Source organism: Sphaeramia orbicularis, chromosome 18 (assembly GCF_902148855.1).
Source record: "Sphaeramia orbicularis chromosome 18, fSphaOr1.1, whole genome shotgun sequence".
NCBI lineage: Eukaryota > Metazoa > Chordata > Actinopteri > Kurtiformes > Apogonidae > Sphaeramia > Sphaeramia orbicularis.
In genome coordinates this window covers 17,207,155-17,225,799 of record NC_043974.1, presented here as the reverse complement: position 1 = coordinate 17,225,799, position 18,645 = coordinate 17,207,155, and the positions used below count along the sequence as shown (strand labels likewise).

At 38.2% G+C, this 18,645-nt stretch overlaps 1 protein-coding gene across 3 annotated transcripts in view; it reads left to right on the top strand.

Moving 5' to 3' along the window:
- Positions 1–2,022: 2,022 nt before the first annotated feature.
- mllt3 (MLLT3 super elongation complex subunit) overlaps positions 2,023–18,645 on the top strand; it is a 61,968-nt gene continuing 45,345 nt past the window's right edge. For all 3 annotated transcript variants that reach the window (XM_030162726.1, XM_030162727.1, XM_030162725.1), the window contains exons 1-2: positions 2,023–2,154; positions 2,862–3,042. In XM_030162726.1, the coding sequence (XP_030018586.1) occupies positions 2,143–2,154; positions 2,862–3,042 (193 nt within the window). In that variant the 5' untranslated portion in view covers positions 2,023–2,142. The remainder of the gene's footprint in view (positions 2,155–2,861; positions 3,043–18,645) is intronic.

Below are 18,645 nucleotides of genomic sequence, written 5' to 3'. Positions count from 1 at the left end.
GTGTCCCCTGGGACATGAAGGCAACATAATTACAGGAAGGTTGCTGAGACCTGATTGGATGGCTACGCTAGTCTGCTCTGTTCTGATTGGCTGTTTCCCACTCGTGCTCTGCCTGCTGCCCCAGCGGGTTCAGCAAACTGCGCCTGCGTGTTACCTTCGAGGCAGCAAGTTTTCTGAATTAAACCACAGAGTAACCGGAAATGAGAGGCGTTTGCGGTCAAAATAAAAGACTACGGTAGCAATACCTTCTATTAGCGTTTATTCATAATTCTGGAGAAATATTCAAATATGTTTCACCACAAAAATAAAATACCATACTTTTTACCAATAACTTAATACCTGCAGAATATACTGTACCTTGTTTGCATTTTTTTTTACAGTAAAATTGATCTGGCATCTGTAATACTGTCATACATCCATGGGATCAACACAATGGATCGTCATAATACCAATGGGGACTGAATGTGTTAACATTAAACAGAAAAAGATAAAGATAATTAGGAAAGTTACTGCTATAGGACTGAATATATGTTTGGGCCCTGAAAACAAACAGCACCGAACAGTTGTACTACTTTAAAATATGAAGGATTATAGATGCACATGTGTAATTTGTCCTTCTATGTCATGAATAGTCAAGTTGAAGTTCTTAAACAGTGTTTCAGACAGATTTGTGTCTGCTATGTAACTGGGCCCTTTGACGTTAAACATCCAATCATAATCCAACTGATTGTGATTGGATGATTCTAATCAAAATTGGTGATTTGATATTAATGACACAGCACTGGGGAAATGAAATAATCAAACAATGAAATAGACTAACCACTGACACTGACACCTACATGTGGGTTCTAAAATAAAACATAGCAAGCATAGGCAATCAAAACAGTACAACAAATTTATGTAAGTCATTGCTGAGATGTTGAATAAAGTAAACAAAAGCATTATTATTAATGAAATCATATTTGCAAAAGCTTCTAGTGTGTATGGTGACACTTTGGATCAGTAACACTAAGCAATGAGAAGTGATAACTGCATTCTTTATTTGCAATTATTTATTTTGTTATTTATGTCTTTGTTGTATTTTTAGTTTGAATGGCTGAGTTGAGTTGACAAGCAAGTAGACCTAAACCACAACTGCAACGTTGTCCTCAATAATCACAGTGTGACTTTTTCACTAAGTCTTGCAGACCAAAAGTAAATTCAGATACCACACATTATCAGCTGATATGACTTTGTAAAATACACAACACAAAATACTATTTGTTACACTTATAGCAGACTTTTATTTTAGATTATTTACAGAATAGTCTCAAAACTATTATAGTTGTCATGTTTGTTTATTATAATTAATAACTAGTTTGAATAAATGAATTTTTATTTCAGACATGCAAAAAAAAACCAATACAAACACTATGCTGGAAACAAATGATAACTAGAAAAACAAACAAAAGAAATGGAGATGTATATTATTATACAAAAAAAAAAAAAATCATCATTTAGTTATTCTGTATGTATGAATGAATGAATGAATTTATTTTGGTTTTACAATAATCATTGTACTCAGTACAATGATGTATATTCTTATATTGCTTTATAGGACAATTTTATTATATAACAAGTTACATATATTTAGAAATTTCTCATATGCTTTATCAGTATCTTTTTCTTTGTAAATGGTCTCCCAGTTCTGTATCATTAAGTCATTTTTTAATGCAGTCATATCTTCCTCTGTTTTTATTCTTATGTATTTATAATTATTGATATCCTTTTTCCTTCTATAAGTACAGTTACATAAAGCAAAAATAAGTAGGTGGTCACTGATGTCTGTTAGTAAGAGTCCACTTTATGTATTCTATTATTATTATTAGTAGTAGTAGTAATAGTAGTAGTAGTAGTAGTATCGTTATTACTCTTATTGCTGTGATGCGTTGACGTGCAGTCGGATTTTTTTTATTTTGAAAACCCATACCGGAGTCTCTTTCCGCTGTTGCGGGACGTTGACCGCCGGTGAGCCTTTCAAAGTCTTGAGTCTGACTTCAGTCCAGAAGAGACCATGTCCGCCGTCATAGGCAAACTGTACTCACCTCTACTCTCGTTCACAACTAATTCTCCATGAAATAACAGTAACGCGGGGCCTCAAGGATGGCCGGTTCGGTAAGTAGCCGTTAGCCGACTGGTGTGTCAGCCGGGGCTCGTGGAGGATTTGGATGTTTTGCTTTTTATCGTATCACCGGAGGTGTCGGTGGATTTTTTTTTTTTTTTTTTTTTTTTACTCCGTAACGTGGATTTTCGAGCCGTACAGCTAGCTAGACCCAATCCTGTCTCCTGGATGAATACATTAAAAGGCTTAATACGACTGAACACGGGACTGCTGTTACATTTGGTTCAGGACTTTTTCACAATAGGAATTGAAAACACAATTTCAGAAGCGCTATAATGAGGTAGCATTAAATATGGGAAAAATGTCAACTTTCTTAAGTGATTTTACTGCATTATCTTTAAAGTTATCTAATGATTCAGAACAATGGAGACACATTTTTGTAGTATGAAGTATAAAGATGTGTGTTGAAGTTCCATCTTAGCTGCAGACCTTGAGTATTAGTAAAGAACTCATGTCATGTTCTCTCATGGGTGTTAATTTACAATAAAATAAGATAAATTTGCTATTTTTTCTATGAATTTCTGCACATGACACACTATTGTAGGTCAATAGACACAAAGCAAAAAACTCCAGACTGGTTTTAATGTAATTTTCATTCATTTTCCCAGTATACCAATGTTTTCCTTTTTCATTAAATTCCATCTAAATAATATTACTCAGATTTCAGCATTCACTTTTAATATGATTTTGATGTCCACAGGGTGCTGTTCAGGTGAAACTAGAACTTGGTCATCGTGCCCAGGTCAGAAAGAAACCCACAGTGGAAGGCTTCACCCACGACTGGATGGTGTTTGTCCGTGGACCAGAGCACAGCAACATTCAGCACTTTGTGGAGAAAGTTGTTTTTCACCTACACGAAAGCTTCCCTAAACCAAAAAGAGGTAGGAGCTACTACTGTTTCTGTTTGGCTGGGTTTTCTTTAGTTCAGCCGGGAGGGAGGGGGAACTCAAGCATCTATGGTGCTCATGTGTGGTGCTCATGTGTCCTTGATCAAGCCATTGAGCCCCTTTGGCTGACACTGACCTCTGATCTGTGTGCAGGGTGGCAACAAAGGATTTCTCTAGGGTTGTGTAGCGTACAAGTAAGATTTATGGCTGAAATGTACATGGAGGAGAAGTGGAAGTAGTTTAGAGACAGTTTAATGTTCTATTAGGTGGTACTATGTAAATGAAAAGAAAACAGAAAAAGCAAAGTGTCAAAATCCCTTGTACTGTGGCATAATGTGCTCAAGTAATGCTTCCATCTGTATGTTACTCCTCATAGATGCAGCCTTTTTTCCACTCCTTTAAACAGGACCGAAAATGTCAAAGAGTGAAGGACATGAAGCAGACAAAGCTCAGATGTTGAACGGTAGTTTAAGAGCAAGAAGTGTAAAGATAAAGCAGCAACAAGTAGAGCCACTGTGGATGTTTTCTTGGATTTAGCTGGTTGGATTGATCAACCATTCAGTGTGAAACAAAGCGCTGCAGAATACGAAGTCTTTGATGTTCTGGATTTAGTTATGTGGTCTGAGCAACAGAAGCGGATCTATACATTCTTAATGTTGTTCACTCCATGTGACCCTGGGTGAGATGTTGTATATAACATCTATTCTGACAGTCTTGAATCAATGCAACACAAACTCCAGTTTTATTTTTAATGGTGTACTAGTGTCGGCTAGATCAGGACTAGATCTATAAAACCGTTAATAATTTCTGTGTTTTTTGTTAAGTAGAAATGTGAAATATTTCCAGGTTTCTCTAATGCTCTGTTGTGTGGTTTACGGATAGAAAATGAAACATTTTGGATGTAGGTTGGTCAGAACAGATGTGTTTTTTGTTTTTCTTTTTTTTTGGGGATCAGAGAGACTGCAAGAGGGCGTTTTGCACTATTGTTTGACATTTTATAGACAAAACAATTAAGCCATTGGACCAAAAAATAATTGGAAGGTTTATGATGATGAAATGATGCAGCCTCAGTATGTGCAACGTGTTCTCCCCACAGGAAGATGAGTAATTGAGGATTTTCCTGATTTTTGTTCCACTGTACTGTCCACACCTTGAGAGTGGCTTTGTTAGCGTTAGTTTTGGCGGTGATATCACTGTGAAGCAAATCTGCTGAACGTTAGAGTTTATCAGTATGTCTATAGACACGTAAATATGTTGTCACTGGCTACTGTATAGTGTATCACATCAGTCTGTGGTGTTATTGGTGTAGTTGAATCTTACTTCGGCATATAGGCGAATTTTCACCCAAATCAGCTTGAGCGTGTCATTAAATAAACAGCCTAAATATCAGTGCTATCTAAAGCAGGGTTCACACATAAAGATTTTCTAAATCTGAAGAGATTTTCATCTGTTACAGACCCTACACGTGAAGATATAAAATCAGGCATTGAACAGTTTTGATCGTACTGTGTGTGGTGTGCTCCGATAATCTCAACACAGCACACACACATAACGATTCTGTCCCACTACTGATCTAGAATCTAGTCCTCCAAGCCAGAAATCTCACGTGATCAAACATGAGCAAACAAAAATGAAGAAGAAACATAGCAAAAACCGAAAACAACACGCAACATGGAAGAGGACATACAAGAGGAGGGAATGAGGGTGTTCTTGGGACTATCTTTGACAGAAAAATCCCCAATTTTTGAGGTCCATCGAACTTTATGTTTCAGGTCGGCCATGTTTGTTTTTATTTACGCCTTCTCCCTTGTTCCTCAGTCAGCTTGCTTCTTGATTGGCTACATTCCGTTCCACGTCACAATTCACAGAGTCATGACTTGGGAGTCGTCAGCTTTCCCCACACACATGAAGATTTTTGGTTGTAAAAATTGAACAAGTTTAATATTTACGATTTGTCAGCCCCGACCTGTTTCAGAGCTGATTATCGTGACAAATTCAGTCTTAACACACCTCAGACCACAGGATAATCTATAGGATAATTTTATAAGACATAAGGTAATGTGGCGTTTGCCTCCTTGGTCGGGAAGGGGGGAAATCGGGACAAAAACAGCCCGATTATCTTTATGTGTGTACCCCGCTTAAGCTAGCCTACATTTTAACTGGTCCAAGTATCAGGTTAAATGGAGAGTACTGCATGAAAACGGGTTTGTAGCATTAATATTATGAGACCATGGACTCAATGAGACTCAAAAACAGGAGCTGGTCTTGTGTTGAACTATGGTTTGTTAATATGCGCATTACCATGGTATATTACTTCATATGTCTGTCATTTTGTATCTCAAGTATATTTTAGTCTTGTATTTTAGATGTGTCCAGTATCAGAGCAGGAAACCAGAAATACCAGCAACGGCTTCCATTCAGTCATTCAGCAAGAATGTGGTATATGTGACAAGTGACTGTACTGTCTGACCCACAACCAAATAGCAGTCTAGATAAATGTGAAAGGAGTGTTCATCAGTGTTCACTAGGTTTCTGACTTAAAGAATATGAGTCTGCCAACGCCACATGTAACAAAGTTTAGCTAGGCTTGTTTAGCTCATCTACTGTCACGCAGGCTGCAGGCACTACTATAACAATCACTGCTAGAGGCATATTCCAGAGTACAAACTCTTAAAAGTATAACCACAACCTGATAAAACAGCAGATGTAATTATTCCCCCACCCAAATCCTGTTATTGTCCAGTCATGACTTCTTAAGAGCGATTATTGATCAGTCTCTTTGCTTGAAATGCTCATCCGTTGTACTCTGTTAATGTGAGCTAACTGTATTTCTAACTGAATGGTATGATTGTTGCTGCTGCTGCACAAGAACGAGAAGGAGGCAATGAAGAAGTCATGAGTGAGCTTTTAGGATTTTTGCAGAAAAATGAATTGGCTTCAACACAAACTCCACATAAGTACACAAGCATATATACACAAATCTTTCAACTAAACCCTGCTTCTGTTTATTGTCATTCTTAAGTTTTTGGTTAGTCCGCTTTATGGGATATTATGTGACATGTTGTTTTGTTTAGTTTTTCTTTGACAAAGCGATGTTAGAGAGTTTTATCTTATCCATAGGGTGAAAATATTTTTGGTTCATTATGACACTGTGGGAGGACACAGGAAGGAGACGTTCAGCTTCTCAAGTTTATGGAAGATAGCAGTTATGGGTCCCAATTTCAGACTAACGCTGACTGATATATTGCATTTTCTCTGTCACCATAATATGAACAGTTATTATATTACAAAAGGGTGCATGATTTGCAGTAAATATTTAAAAAAATAGGACGTAAGACAAAAGTAAGCAGACATTTTATGTGTTAGATGTCATACTCAAGCCATTTTGGGGATCACCGGAGCTTGATAGACTAAAACGAATGTGGAGCCATTTTCCACATTTTTGTGCACAGATATGATAACAATGGCACAAATTGACATAACATATATTTGTTATTGATGAACATAGGGTTTTCTTGATGAAGACCCTCCAAATCCTCCAACTGTGTCCTTAAAGCTGGGTACACACATGAAGATAACTGGGCTGTTTTTGTCCCAATTTTCCCCCTTCCCGACCAAAGTTAGCAAATGCCAGATTATTTTTTCTCCTATGAGATTATCCTATAAGATTATCCTGTGGTCTGAGGTGTGTTAAGAGTGAATTTGTCCTGACAATCAGCTCCGAAATGGGTTGGGGCCGACAATCATAAATATGAATTTGTATTGTACTGATGTGCCTCTTTTATCTCAAGGGGCCTCCTGGTTAAATAAAGGTTAAATAAATAAAATAGAAATTAAACTTGTTCAATATTTACGACCAAAAATCTTCATGTGCGTGGGGAAAGCTGATGACTCCCGAGTCATGACTTTATGAATTGTGACTTGGAATGGAATGTAGCCAATCAAGAAGCGAGCTGACTGAGGAACAAAGAAGCAGGTGTACAAAAAAACAAGCATGGCTGACCTGAAACATAAAGTTCGGTGGACCTCAGAAATTTGGGATTTTTCCGCCAAAAATAGTCCCAAGAACATCATCATTCCCTCCTTTCGTATGTCCTCTTCCATGTTGGCATGTTCTGTTTTCCGGTTGTTGCTATGTTTCTTCTTCGTTTTTGTTGGATCACACGAGATTTCTGGCTTGGAGGACTAGATTCTAGATCAGTGGTGGCACAGAATTGATATGTGTGTGGTGTGCTGTGGTGGAGCACATCACACACAGTACGATCAAAACTGTTCAATGCCTGATTTTTTTTTTTTTATCTTCGTGTGTGGGGGTCTGTAACAGATAAAAAAAAATCTCTTCAGATTTAGAAAATCCTTATGTGTGTACCCCGCTTTAATCTTCTTTAAACACTAGAAAAATACTGTAACAGTTTTGAGTGCTCATTTTTTGCTCAAATAAAATAAAATTTCATCTCCCATGACCACACAACCCCATCCCACCCTACTGAAGAACTTCCGAAATCTAGAAAAGACTCTTGAAAAAAGAAATCTGTGAACTTGTTTGAAGTTATCTATGTTTTTTTATTCAATGGACATAAACTCTTTAGTGTTTGGGTTCTATATTAGCAGTGCAGCAGAAAGATAGGACGTATACAGTTTAGCTAATATGCACACTGCACCATTTATTTATTAATCGCAAGTCATAACATCACAATAATGAACAGTATTATCACACATCAGATTTTCCTCATTGTGCAGTTATTCCCCAGCAACTTAAATCACGGATTCATGTTTTTCTCTGTCATGTCACAGTAAACTTTTGGACTGTTTTTTTACGATTTTTATTACCTGGCTTCTAGCGAACTGATAAACTGCAGTATGATGTAGCTGCTGGATCGCATTACTGAATGAATATAACTCAGAGCAGAAACATCAGCAACACTTGGGCCAGAAAGAATCACCGGAGTCATCGCCAAAGCTGTTTGTCTTCACCGATTATCATGTGAATTTAAAAAAACTGACGGGGCAAATGATAAAATGCTTTTGAATGCACTGCCAAAGTGCTTGCTCAGCTGTAGGCCATTGATTCAGACCTTTTCTTTTTATGAGCTCCAGTTTTATTGGCTTTAACCTTTACTGTGCAATCCCTCAGACGGGACTGTTGACAAAGAAAATGTGGTGTTAACTTCGCTCACCAAGTCATGTAGTCCAGTAACTTCATGGAAAATAAAACAAAAGATGACACATAGAGCTTTTTGTTGCCAGGAATGCTTTTCCTTGCATTTTACTTTCAAACCTGTAGGTCTGCTTTAACTGGGTTGGAAAGTAACACACTAAGTGAACTTTTATATATTTATGTAGTAGCTTTCTAATGCCAGACCTGTATCCTCATGGGAAAAAAGGCCTTTACTGTATCTCTGTTGCTTCAAAATCAGTTTATATTGAGAAGAAATATCTTTATGCTGCTGGAAAGGACCAGTATCTTAACTTGATTGTTGTTTGATTAATATGCAGCTCTTAAATCGACGGTGAAAGGATCAGAAAAAGCCATCTCTGGCACAGCTCCAGTCCATACAGCATGTTGGAAACCCTCTCCTGTATTCATTTACCCTAATGCCTCCAAGCACCCTATATAAATCAAATTCCTATCTCCTGATATCGGACCTTCAAAGCTCAAAGGTTCTTCTAAAAGGTCTTTGATTACACGGTGCTTAATGAGTTTCGGCTTGTGCAGTTGCATCTTTCTCTCTGCACGTTCTTCACTTCAGCCTAGTCTTGATAAATGTGATATGTGGCTTAAAACCCAGCAGGAGAATACTTTACCACTGGCTCACCTCATGCAGCGACACATGCCATGAGACTTTTCCAATGTCTCTGAAGTCTATGGAGCTGACGTACTTCCTGATCTATTAGGTCTTCAGATGCTTTAGTGGTGCTTGTTGAAACAAACCCCAAGTGTGGAATGTAAGCCCAGTACTTTTACTCAAGTACTTTACTTCTGAACAAATTTGCTTGTTCTTTAGTTGAGTATTTCCACTTCATGCAACCTGAAACCTAAATTCCACTATATCCCAATATCCGAGTGTAAGACGATACTTTCTACTTTTACCTCTGAGTTTACAATTTTTCATTCCTTTCTTGTTTTTTGCAAACCATACAGCTATAGCATCTGATAATCTTGAGTGTTTGCGATAAATAGAAGAATTAAATGTTCCTTTATCAGCTGGAAAAAATCCCCTCCTTTTAAGGCTAAATAAACTCTTTAAAATCCTCTTCATTTTATTAGGAAATGTATTATTGCAGAACTGAAAACAGGCCCACTTTCGGAGCTCAGGACAGATCTTATAGGATGATGCATCACTGTTGGTTAAAGTACACAGCATTGTTTAAAGTAGTTAAAATAAACTCAATTTTAATTCTCAGCAGCATTTTTTTTTCACTTCAAAACAAGGGAACAAAATTGAAATGAAGTTTCTCTCCAGCACCCAAAACTTACAAAAATGCATAGGAATTTTTATTGATTTTCGCTGCCTAATTCACCTAATTCAGTTGATAAGTGCTGCACTCTAGTCTCCAACAAAATCAAATGTTAACTTGTGCAAACACAATAGTTTTACCTTTCCACTGTCAAAACTGTTATTTTTTTACACGGTTTTTAAGCTTTCTGTTAGTACAAATTGAGCTAATGTGCATTGTCAGATGGCTTTAGTGAAGCCCAAATGTATAAAGTCGTTCATTTCAATATCATGTAATTTAGAATGAGGGAATCAGAAGTCAAAATCAACATTAGTTCAAATAGAGTCCAGGTTTGCAAAGGCAATAATGCCCTGTGCACAGAGTATTTGAGCTGAACAGAAAGAGCCCCCCCCCCCCCCCCCCCCCCCCAAAAAAAAAAAATTAAATGTAGTAGGGGAAAAAAACACCCTTCTTCTGTTTAAATTACTGCTGTATAATAGGATTATTTTGCACTTGAGTCTATCAGTTGAGAACCCTGTAAAAACAAGTCTGTGGTCCATTTTGCATCCCTAAGTTTGAGAAACACAACTCTACAGCAGTAAATTTGTACATGTCATATAATAATTATAATAAAACACTGACTGAATCCTCTTTGTTGCACAGTGACTATTTCTGGTCTTTGCTGGCCATACTTAGATGCTGCTCTCTGTACTGAAAACAGGCAGGACTGAGGAGTCAATATTTATTCTCTTAAAAAAGAAAAGTACCAGCATTAAAGTTATGACTATTCACTTGCGTTTAGAAAAGAGCTGCAGTGATGGATTAATTGATTGACAAATTAAATCTACTGCTAGCCGATCACCTTTGGATTCCAGCCTCCTGATAAGATGTCTCTCATTCCTTGTTTTTGCTACATTTTACAGACCAAACAAATAGTGGATTGATTGCAATAATGGCTGGCAATTGTGAAAATAATTATTTCCACTCCTAATTTTGCTCAAGCTGTGTGTAAAGTTTTTCACTCCTTCAGATGCTCAGGGCGAAAACAGCATTAACCGTCTCGACTAATCTCAACTTGGATAAAAGAAACAGTGGGGTGTGAGTGGTATTGAAAGGCTGAAAGCAACGGTAATGACTCGCATGCTCTGATGTAAACTTGGTTTATAAAATTCTGTTCTGTTGCATAGCTGCCTGACATTGATTTGCACTTTGTGTTTGACACTGAGAAGTCCACTAAAGCCAGTCCAAGCCAAGGATGCCCGCTCTCTTCTTTGTTCTCTTTGTGGCCACAGTGTGTAAAGCCATCCACCTACAGATCAGGACAATACACTTGAGAATTCAGCCTTTCCTTCACCTGCATGTTTCACATTGCAGCTCTCTGTCCACTCAACACATCAGAATAAACCTGTGTGACTATTTGATATGCTGTTTGGAATAGAAAAACAGTTTTTGCATTTTCTTTGACTTTTATAGCCAGCGGGAGAATTTGTGGCTGTGACTGGTTACATCCTGTGTATCCTTGGAAACCTGATATTTAGTATGAGGAGTGGGACAGTGCTGGGAGGAGAGAGCCCATCTTGAAGTAAATGGAGTGGAACATGATTTTTACTTCTCTCTGTTTCACCTGATTTGTCAAAGGCATATGGCAGCACACTAACACTACAATTTCAGTGGCTTTCCTACCTTTTTTGAATATATACATTATTAAATTTCTCCTCTGAGAAAAATTCTGACCCATTGTGTCGAGATAAAAGCCCTGATGTACTTCCACCTGGATCTTGCCTTGCATGACTGACAGCTGCGTTGATAAATGGAGGTTATGTGTGTGAACCTTCAGACCGGCCGGGAGCAGGAAGGAGTTTGTTATGTGCTTCAGAGAATCCCAACGGCCTGTCAGGGTTTCACAGAAGAAAGAGCAACTGAAACCTTATCGCACAGATTTCAAAAACCTATCACTGACTCTTGACTTCGCTTAAAGGTTTAATTTAACAGCAAAGATCTGTGTCAGCCATGCTTTATTCTAGGGATGCACCGATCAGACTTTTTCAGTTCCAATGGTGATACCGATGCTGGGGCCTTGCGTATCGGTCGATAACTGATAACGATCCAATATCATTGTTGATTTAAGAAGCTACAAGCCTTACCTGATGTACTAAGGCTGAAATACCTCTGTTGTAACTAATTTATTTGAGTTTAGAAAAAAACAGGCAGTTCATGTTGGTTTAAGTTTATATATTAAAAGGATGCATTGTTTATTAATTTTCAGATATTTCAGTTGATTGTTAATAGTAAAAGAGAGTCATAACAAAGCCGATAATTATTAAGAGAAAACGCTTTAAGTAATTTCAGGAAGTGCTGTCATTTTGAAGTCTGTCAAGACAGGAAGTGCCTTTTAGATTGTGTTGACAAATGGAAAAAAAACCTTTACACTTTCAAGATGCTGAGTGCTGGTGACCTGTTTGTGTTCTGTTAGCTGCAGCATGTTTTATAATGAATGCTGAGTTTGAGAAGAAACCTGTGTGGTCATTAAATGCCAAAACTCCCAACTACACTACAACCTCCATATCACAGACCCCTTAGTTTGCTCCACGTTGCCTGTCTGTGTTTGCAACAACCCCTTTCAACACAACTCTCAGCATGCATGATGTAGCCCATGTCACACGTGGAAGGATCAGTCTTACGGATCAGTTGCTTTAACAAATCCCTGATCCAGCTAAAATGTTGATATCGGGGCGGATATCCGATCCTAATATCAGATCAGTGCAGCCTTACTTTATTCCCTCTTATAAAGATGCTGATGACAGTCAGGCTCACATGGTACATAAGCAAACACTCATCTGCTGAATCTTTATCGCTCAAAGGTCTTATCAACATGTTGTCACTTTTATGAATTTTGACAACACAGATAGCGGTCAGAATGAGAAAGTAATAAGAGGCTGTGAGTGTAACTTCCTCCCACACTTGGTGATTTGTGGAGCAGCTCAGAGAAGCTGCCAGACACACATTAAGATTAATGACGAATCAGTCAGTAAAGCTGCCACCGCGCTTCATTATTGCCATGCAGTTAACGGGCCAGCGTTGAAGTGTTGCCATGGCGACGGCCAAATGGCAATGCCGTTTTCAACAAATGGAGGTAAAGAAGCTCTTTGGAACCAGCGGAGGGGGGCTATTTTGGCAATAGGCGGCAGTGGCTCATGCTGCTTAAGCACCTCATTTGGTGCCTCGGCTGCCATTTAATCTACTCTGGAGATGGCATCTCTTCAAAGGTGTTTGTGATATTTCAGAGGATTGTCACTTTTATGGAAAGATGGAAGACAGTGTAATGGGAAAGAAATGGGCGAGCTTTGTGTAAAGAGTTTGAGGGAAGGAGAGCAGAGCCGCTTCTCATTCCAGGAAAAATCCACTTGAAACGGAAGGTTTTTTAGGTTTAAAAAAAAGGGGGGTTGGATGGTGTCTCAGCTTGCATGGCCGGTGTAACAACCCAGCAGCCCTTTTATGTTTAGGTCTTTTTAAGGTGGAAACTAGAACAACATTGTGCTAGGAAGGCGCTGAAAATGGATCAGAAATGATGTTTGTCATGGCACACAAAGTCAAAGTCACACTTCAACAGGATATTATGCAGCTTATGTGGGTAATAAAAGGTCTTTGTGTAATAATAATATTTTTGTCCATGTAGTACAATTGTGATTTTGAGAATTGAAACTTCTTATACACGGTCCAAAAATTTGACTCTATTAAATGAGTTCACTTTATTACAAGTATTCCAGTTTGACCCTAAATGCATGACAGCACATTAACATGCAAAGACTGGTACATGAATAAACCCCTGGCTCATAAACAGGTCAGTGGCACGCAAACAGGCAGTCATTTTCATTGTGTTCTTTGGTTGCACCTTTGCTGTCCTGGTGAAAATTAATATCTACCTCTGAACCATGAATGACACACAAATTATTGATTCATCCTTGGCTTTACTTTCTACTCTCAATCAGTGTGCCTTATTAAATAATTGCCTTTTTTTCCCTCTTTTTTTTCCCTCTTTTTTTTTTTTTTTTTTTTTTTTGACAAGTCTTGAAAGATTATCAGTGGTCAGAGACATCTCCTTCAATGAAACACTTAATTGTGGTACATTTTTCCACCTGCATCACCAAACCCTATGTCCAGCTGAATGTCCTGTACAACCCTATAATTCAGCCTCACGTTTGTGTTGTACCTCTGTGCAGATTGGTCCAGAAACATCTGCTTAACAAGAGTAATTCAACACTACATGAGTATCTGTATCATTAAAACCAGTATTGTAACACTGTGGGAAAATTCAGTTAAAATATCCTTTTCTTGACCTCCTCGTCTGTTGAAATATTTTTGTGTATTCGTTGAAAATACTTCTGTTAAACCAAAAATGACATCCATATGAGACTTGTCAATGTGTCCAGTTATCAGTTGGATCATAGCTGCTTTTTATGACTCTGAACTTGAAACTTGGATATATCAACCATTCCACACCAACTGAACTTTACGTTTCCGTGCCATGTCTTGGGGTTTACAAAAGGCTTCCCTCAGACGAGACAACTGTAACTGTAGTCACAGTAGACAATAGGAGTTGAGGGAACGTGTTAACAGTGGAAGGGTATCTCATTTCCTTAAAGAAAGAGCGTTCTGTTAGCCAGATTGGCGACAGTGTAAGCCCCTCGCAGTGTACACACACACACAGATTGATGCTTTAATGATTGGGCCAACATGTTAGCCTCTGGCCATCTCCTGGGCTCTGTGCATGAAACCTTTTAACTTCCCTCATCCTCCACTCAGGCTTAATTTGCGGCTTGTGTGCACATACCACATAAGTCAAGTCACTGCATTGACCTATACATAAGACACAGCTCCTCGAGCCGAAATACAGCTCAGAAGCTGCAGCGCATTCCTTTCCTCTTTGCTGTGGCTTTGCTAATGTGATCTCCCTGAGCTGTGATGATACCACTATTGATACGCTTACAAAAGATTTCCTGCTCATGTGGGTTTGGTATTGTGTTAAAAAAATGTCAAAAAGCACACAGCAGTGACATCATGACACTACACCATAGTACTCTACTGATTGATCTGACAGTTGTGAGGTTCAGAGTACTCTGTATGGTTAAGATAACCTTTCAAAGTGTTTTTCCCTCCATCATTCGAAGCGTAATTGAGAAACAAATCATCCAAACCTGACAGGATCAGCAAGTTGCTCACTGCTGAGAGGTAGGACAAGAAACATGATTAAATTGGTCCCTGAGATATGACTGAAAAATTAAAAAGGATTATCAGAATTGAGAATAAACTATAAAAAAACAGTTTCTAAGTGGTTTGAATGGTTAGCAATGGTGCGTTTGAATCAATTTTTGATAAAGTGGAATGTCCAAGTTGCAGAAGCTGATAAGTAAAATGTCACAACACCATTAAAAATGAAGCATGGTGAGCCACAGAGACACCCCTGCTACAAATCGCATTTGATTCTCCAGACACTAAGAGAAAAGATTTTTTTTTTCTTGCAGACCCCAGCAAAAATCACATCATTTTTATTATTTTCAGTGAAAATGAATTGCAGAAATTGCCATTCCACTAAAATGTCAGTCTAGATGATTTAATACATATGCACAAGAGAAATGTTCAGTGAGTGGAATGTCACGCCTTGTGTCATGGCAGTTCTCGTTCCAGAAATTCCAGCCAGCAACTTTATTGCATTCATTTTAGATTCTAATGAAATAGTTTTGGCTGACAAGTTGCTAATCTGTGAGTATTTTTTGACCACTAGCCTCCACTTCTAAACAATATGCGTTTGCATCTGGATAAGCACTGATGCAATGTTTATGTGCTTTTGCAGAGAGCCTATGTTGTGATGAATCATAAGTAGACAGATGTGTCAGATATTAGCAAAATAATTTATAACAAAGCACATTACCAACTGCATCCATTTCACAGACAGGCTACTTTAGGAAACACCAGTGCCACTCGTTGGCTGTGCAGCAAGCATTAAGATGTCTACAGATGAATGAAAAACTTAATGATGTCTGCTGTATTTAAACTGTACTTTCTACAGCAGAGCCAATTTTAGAATGTGATGAGAACATTAAACACATTAACAGTCAAAGATGACAACCTCACACTGACATTTTTACACTTGAAAATGTCCTGGTTTTTGCCAGTGACCAGTCATGAAAACTCATGTAAAATACTCCAAATCATGTTTCAGTTTATTAAAAAATGTAATGTAAAGGATGTTCCTGCCGTAAAATATAATTTTATTACATAAGTTCAGATCATTCAGGGAAATTTGTGGCTTTAAATGTCAACTGCTCTGTACAGTAGGTTAAAATATACAAGATGTCAAATTATCTTTTCAATTCTTCACTCTATGTTTGCAACCACCAAGACAAACTCATTAAAATCTGTAATATGATCCATGTATATGATGGAATAGTGTTCTTAGCTGGTCACTTTCCTCCACTGACTGACTGCTCCATATCCTTGTGTGGAAAGCCATGGTGTGTTTATAAAAACATGATTTTTCAGCCTAGACGTTCCCAGAATCTTAAAATGAAAATCAAGATCGTTCGTTCAGTTTATGAAGGAGGGCAGTTTCAGTGTTTGTGAGTTCATTACAGACTAATCGTGAGGTTGAGTTTGACGTTTCTGCTTGAAAATAATCCACTTGGTAATCAAACAGCCCAAAGACCCCTTCTGCGAGACCCCCCCCTTGCAGTGTCTGGCAGAAATCAAAGAGCTTCTGGTATTTGGCAGTAATTGTTTTACGATTCCTCAGAAATCATACCTACTTGTATAGGTGGAGCACAAAGAAAGCATGAGGCATGAAAGCTGCTTGCTGGCGGCTGCTGCTGGCATGAAAGGATGGGGAAGGGGAGGGGGCGCCGATAGATGGGGTAGCCACCACCAAATAACAGGAACTGGGCTGTAAATGCCTGCTCTCCCTCGGTTTAGTCAATGAAAGGAGGTTGGAGGAAGTGGTTTATTGAAGCATGGTTTATATGGGCTGTCTGTTGGCAGCTCTTTCACTCCTTTTCTCACGTGCGCCTGCCATAAAACATTTGTCTTTTATTTACAGCACCTCCACACACCAGAGCTGCCATATTTTGGCTAAAAGAACCACAACCTCACTTTACATCAGTGAGATAAATGAGCCCAAAGGATTGCCACAATCAGTGGCAGCTTTTACTGTACCAGAGAGTGTGGTTATATTACATTGAATTAAATATTACATCAGTTGATTTACTGTCATACTGATTAATATGACTGTAAGTTAGCTCTGTTTGGATTTTTACTCTTGGTTTGTACGGGGAAAAAAAAAACACATTTGTCTTGTGACGTATTTAACACAGCAAAAATCTAAAAGTATTTATGTTGAATTAAAAACAAAATTATTTACACCACAATGCAACTGCAGACATTCTTAAACTAATGCTAAAGTTGGAAACTATCAGTATCCTAAAAACCAAGAAATATTAATTGAATCTAAAATATGGACTTCAAATTAATTTAAAAATTGTTAAATTAGAAAAAAGAAGTTGAATGATTATTGATTTCTTGTCCAGTGACTAATTAGTGTCAAACGGCAGACCCAGGTTTGAGACGGACATGGAGCTCAGTCCCTCTACTTCCAACTACCCTTCTCAGTATTGACATTAGTATCCACATTAGTAAAACCTCCTCTGTTGTCGCCATGTTTGTTATTATTGACTTTCTTCCTCTTCTTCTCAAAAAATGTTACTCTTCTTCATGGTATTCGGCCAGTATAGTAATTAAGAATGGCGCCCTCTGGTGGACCGATTGAGAAACTCTCATTTCAACATACAGGGGGCATGGAAGTATGAAGGCAGTGACACATGACAATGTTAGAAACTCACAAATCTATTTATGTAAATAAAGGAATATAAATGAGCCTTAGGCTCCCCCAGTTATGTTTCGGTGCACAACCAGGCTCCAGCTGGGCTCTGCGTCCGAACCGTACCAAACCGTGAACCGTGACTCAAGAACCGCAATACGTACCGAACTGTGGATAACCTGTACTGTTGTATCCCTAGTAGTGAGGCGCAAGTCCGTTTTTTTTTTCCAATCCACGGAGCTTTTGTAGAATTATTTGACTCGACCCAACCCGACCTGTGAGTAACCCACTGACGAAACACACCCCCATATAAGACCTGGATGGACCTGTCCATAGACGTGCTCCAGCAGTGGCCAACATACGGCCCATGGGCCAAAACAGCGCAAAGTGCAAAAATTATACTAAATTTATTAAGAGTCAAAGGTGTCATACTTGTTTTAGTTCAGGTTCCACATTCAGCCCAATTGTGATCTCAAGTAAAATAATAGTATAATAACCTATAACTAACGGTATTGGATCAGTAGCGGCAAAACTAATCCTAAAAATAATCAGATCAGATCAGAAGCAAAAAAATCCAGATCGGGACACCACTATTCAGTACCTAAGGTTTTTACATTTATCATTTGAAGGATCAAGGTAGAATTGTAGAAAAATGAGTTTTTGATATTGCTTGTTGGCTAGATTTGTTCGTGCTAACATTAAATGCAAAGTTGGGAACATTTTCCTTTTAAAAATAAAAGTTAACAAAAAAAATGATATAGAGGTATCCAATAATCCCTCCTAATCTTCACTGTTGACCCTCTGTCAGTGCATGGTGGGGTTTTTACCAGCAGAGACTCTACCCTGAACCTGTGATTTCTATTTTTTCATCTTGTTTTGCTGTGTTCTGGACTTTTCAAGGACGTGGACCTTTCCATCTTCAGCCAGTAACAGCATTGTACGTTGTTAAACTATATTAAACCACTGTACCTCTGGACATCTTCTTCTGCTGCATGTTGTCTCTAGAACCTTCTCGTACAGTTTTGCGAAAGTATTGGTGTGTTTACTTGTGTGTTAACAATATCGTCACCGTGAATGAATCAGGAAATTGTTTTATTTTTCTATTTCACAGCTCTTTATCATGGTCAGCACTCTCACGGTGCTCTGAACCCATATTCATCCTTTTGCTATTTTTGTACACTTTTATCCAAGTCCAACAATATAAAATAAAAGGTCATTGGTATCTTTAGTCTTTATTCACAAATTGTCTATTTTATGAAGTGATTTGCTTACATTCTTGTGCTTCTATACAG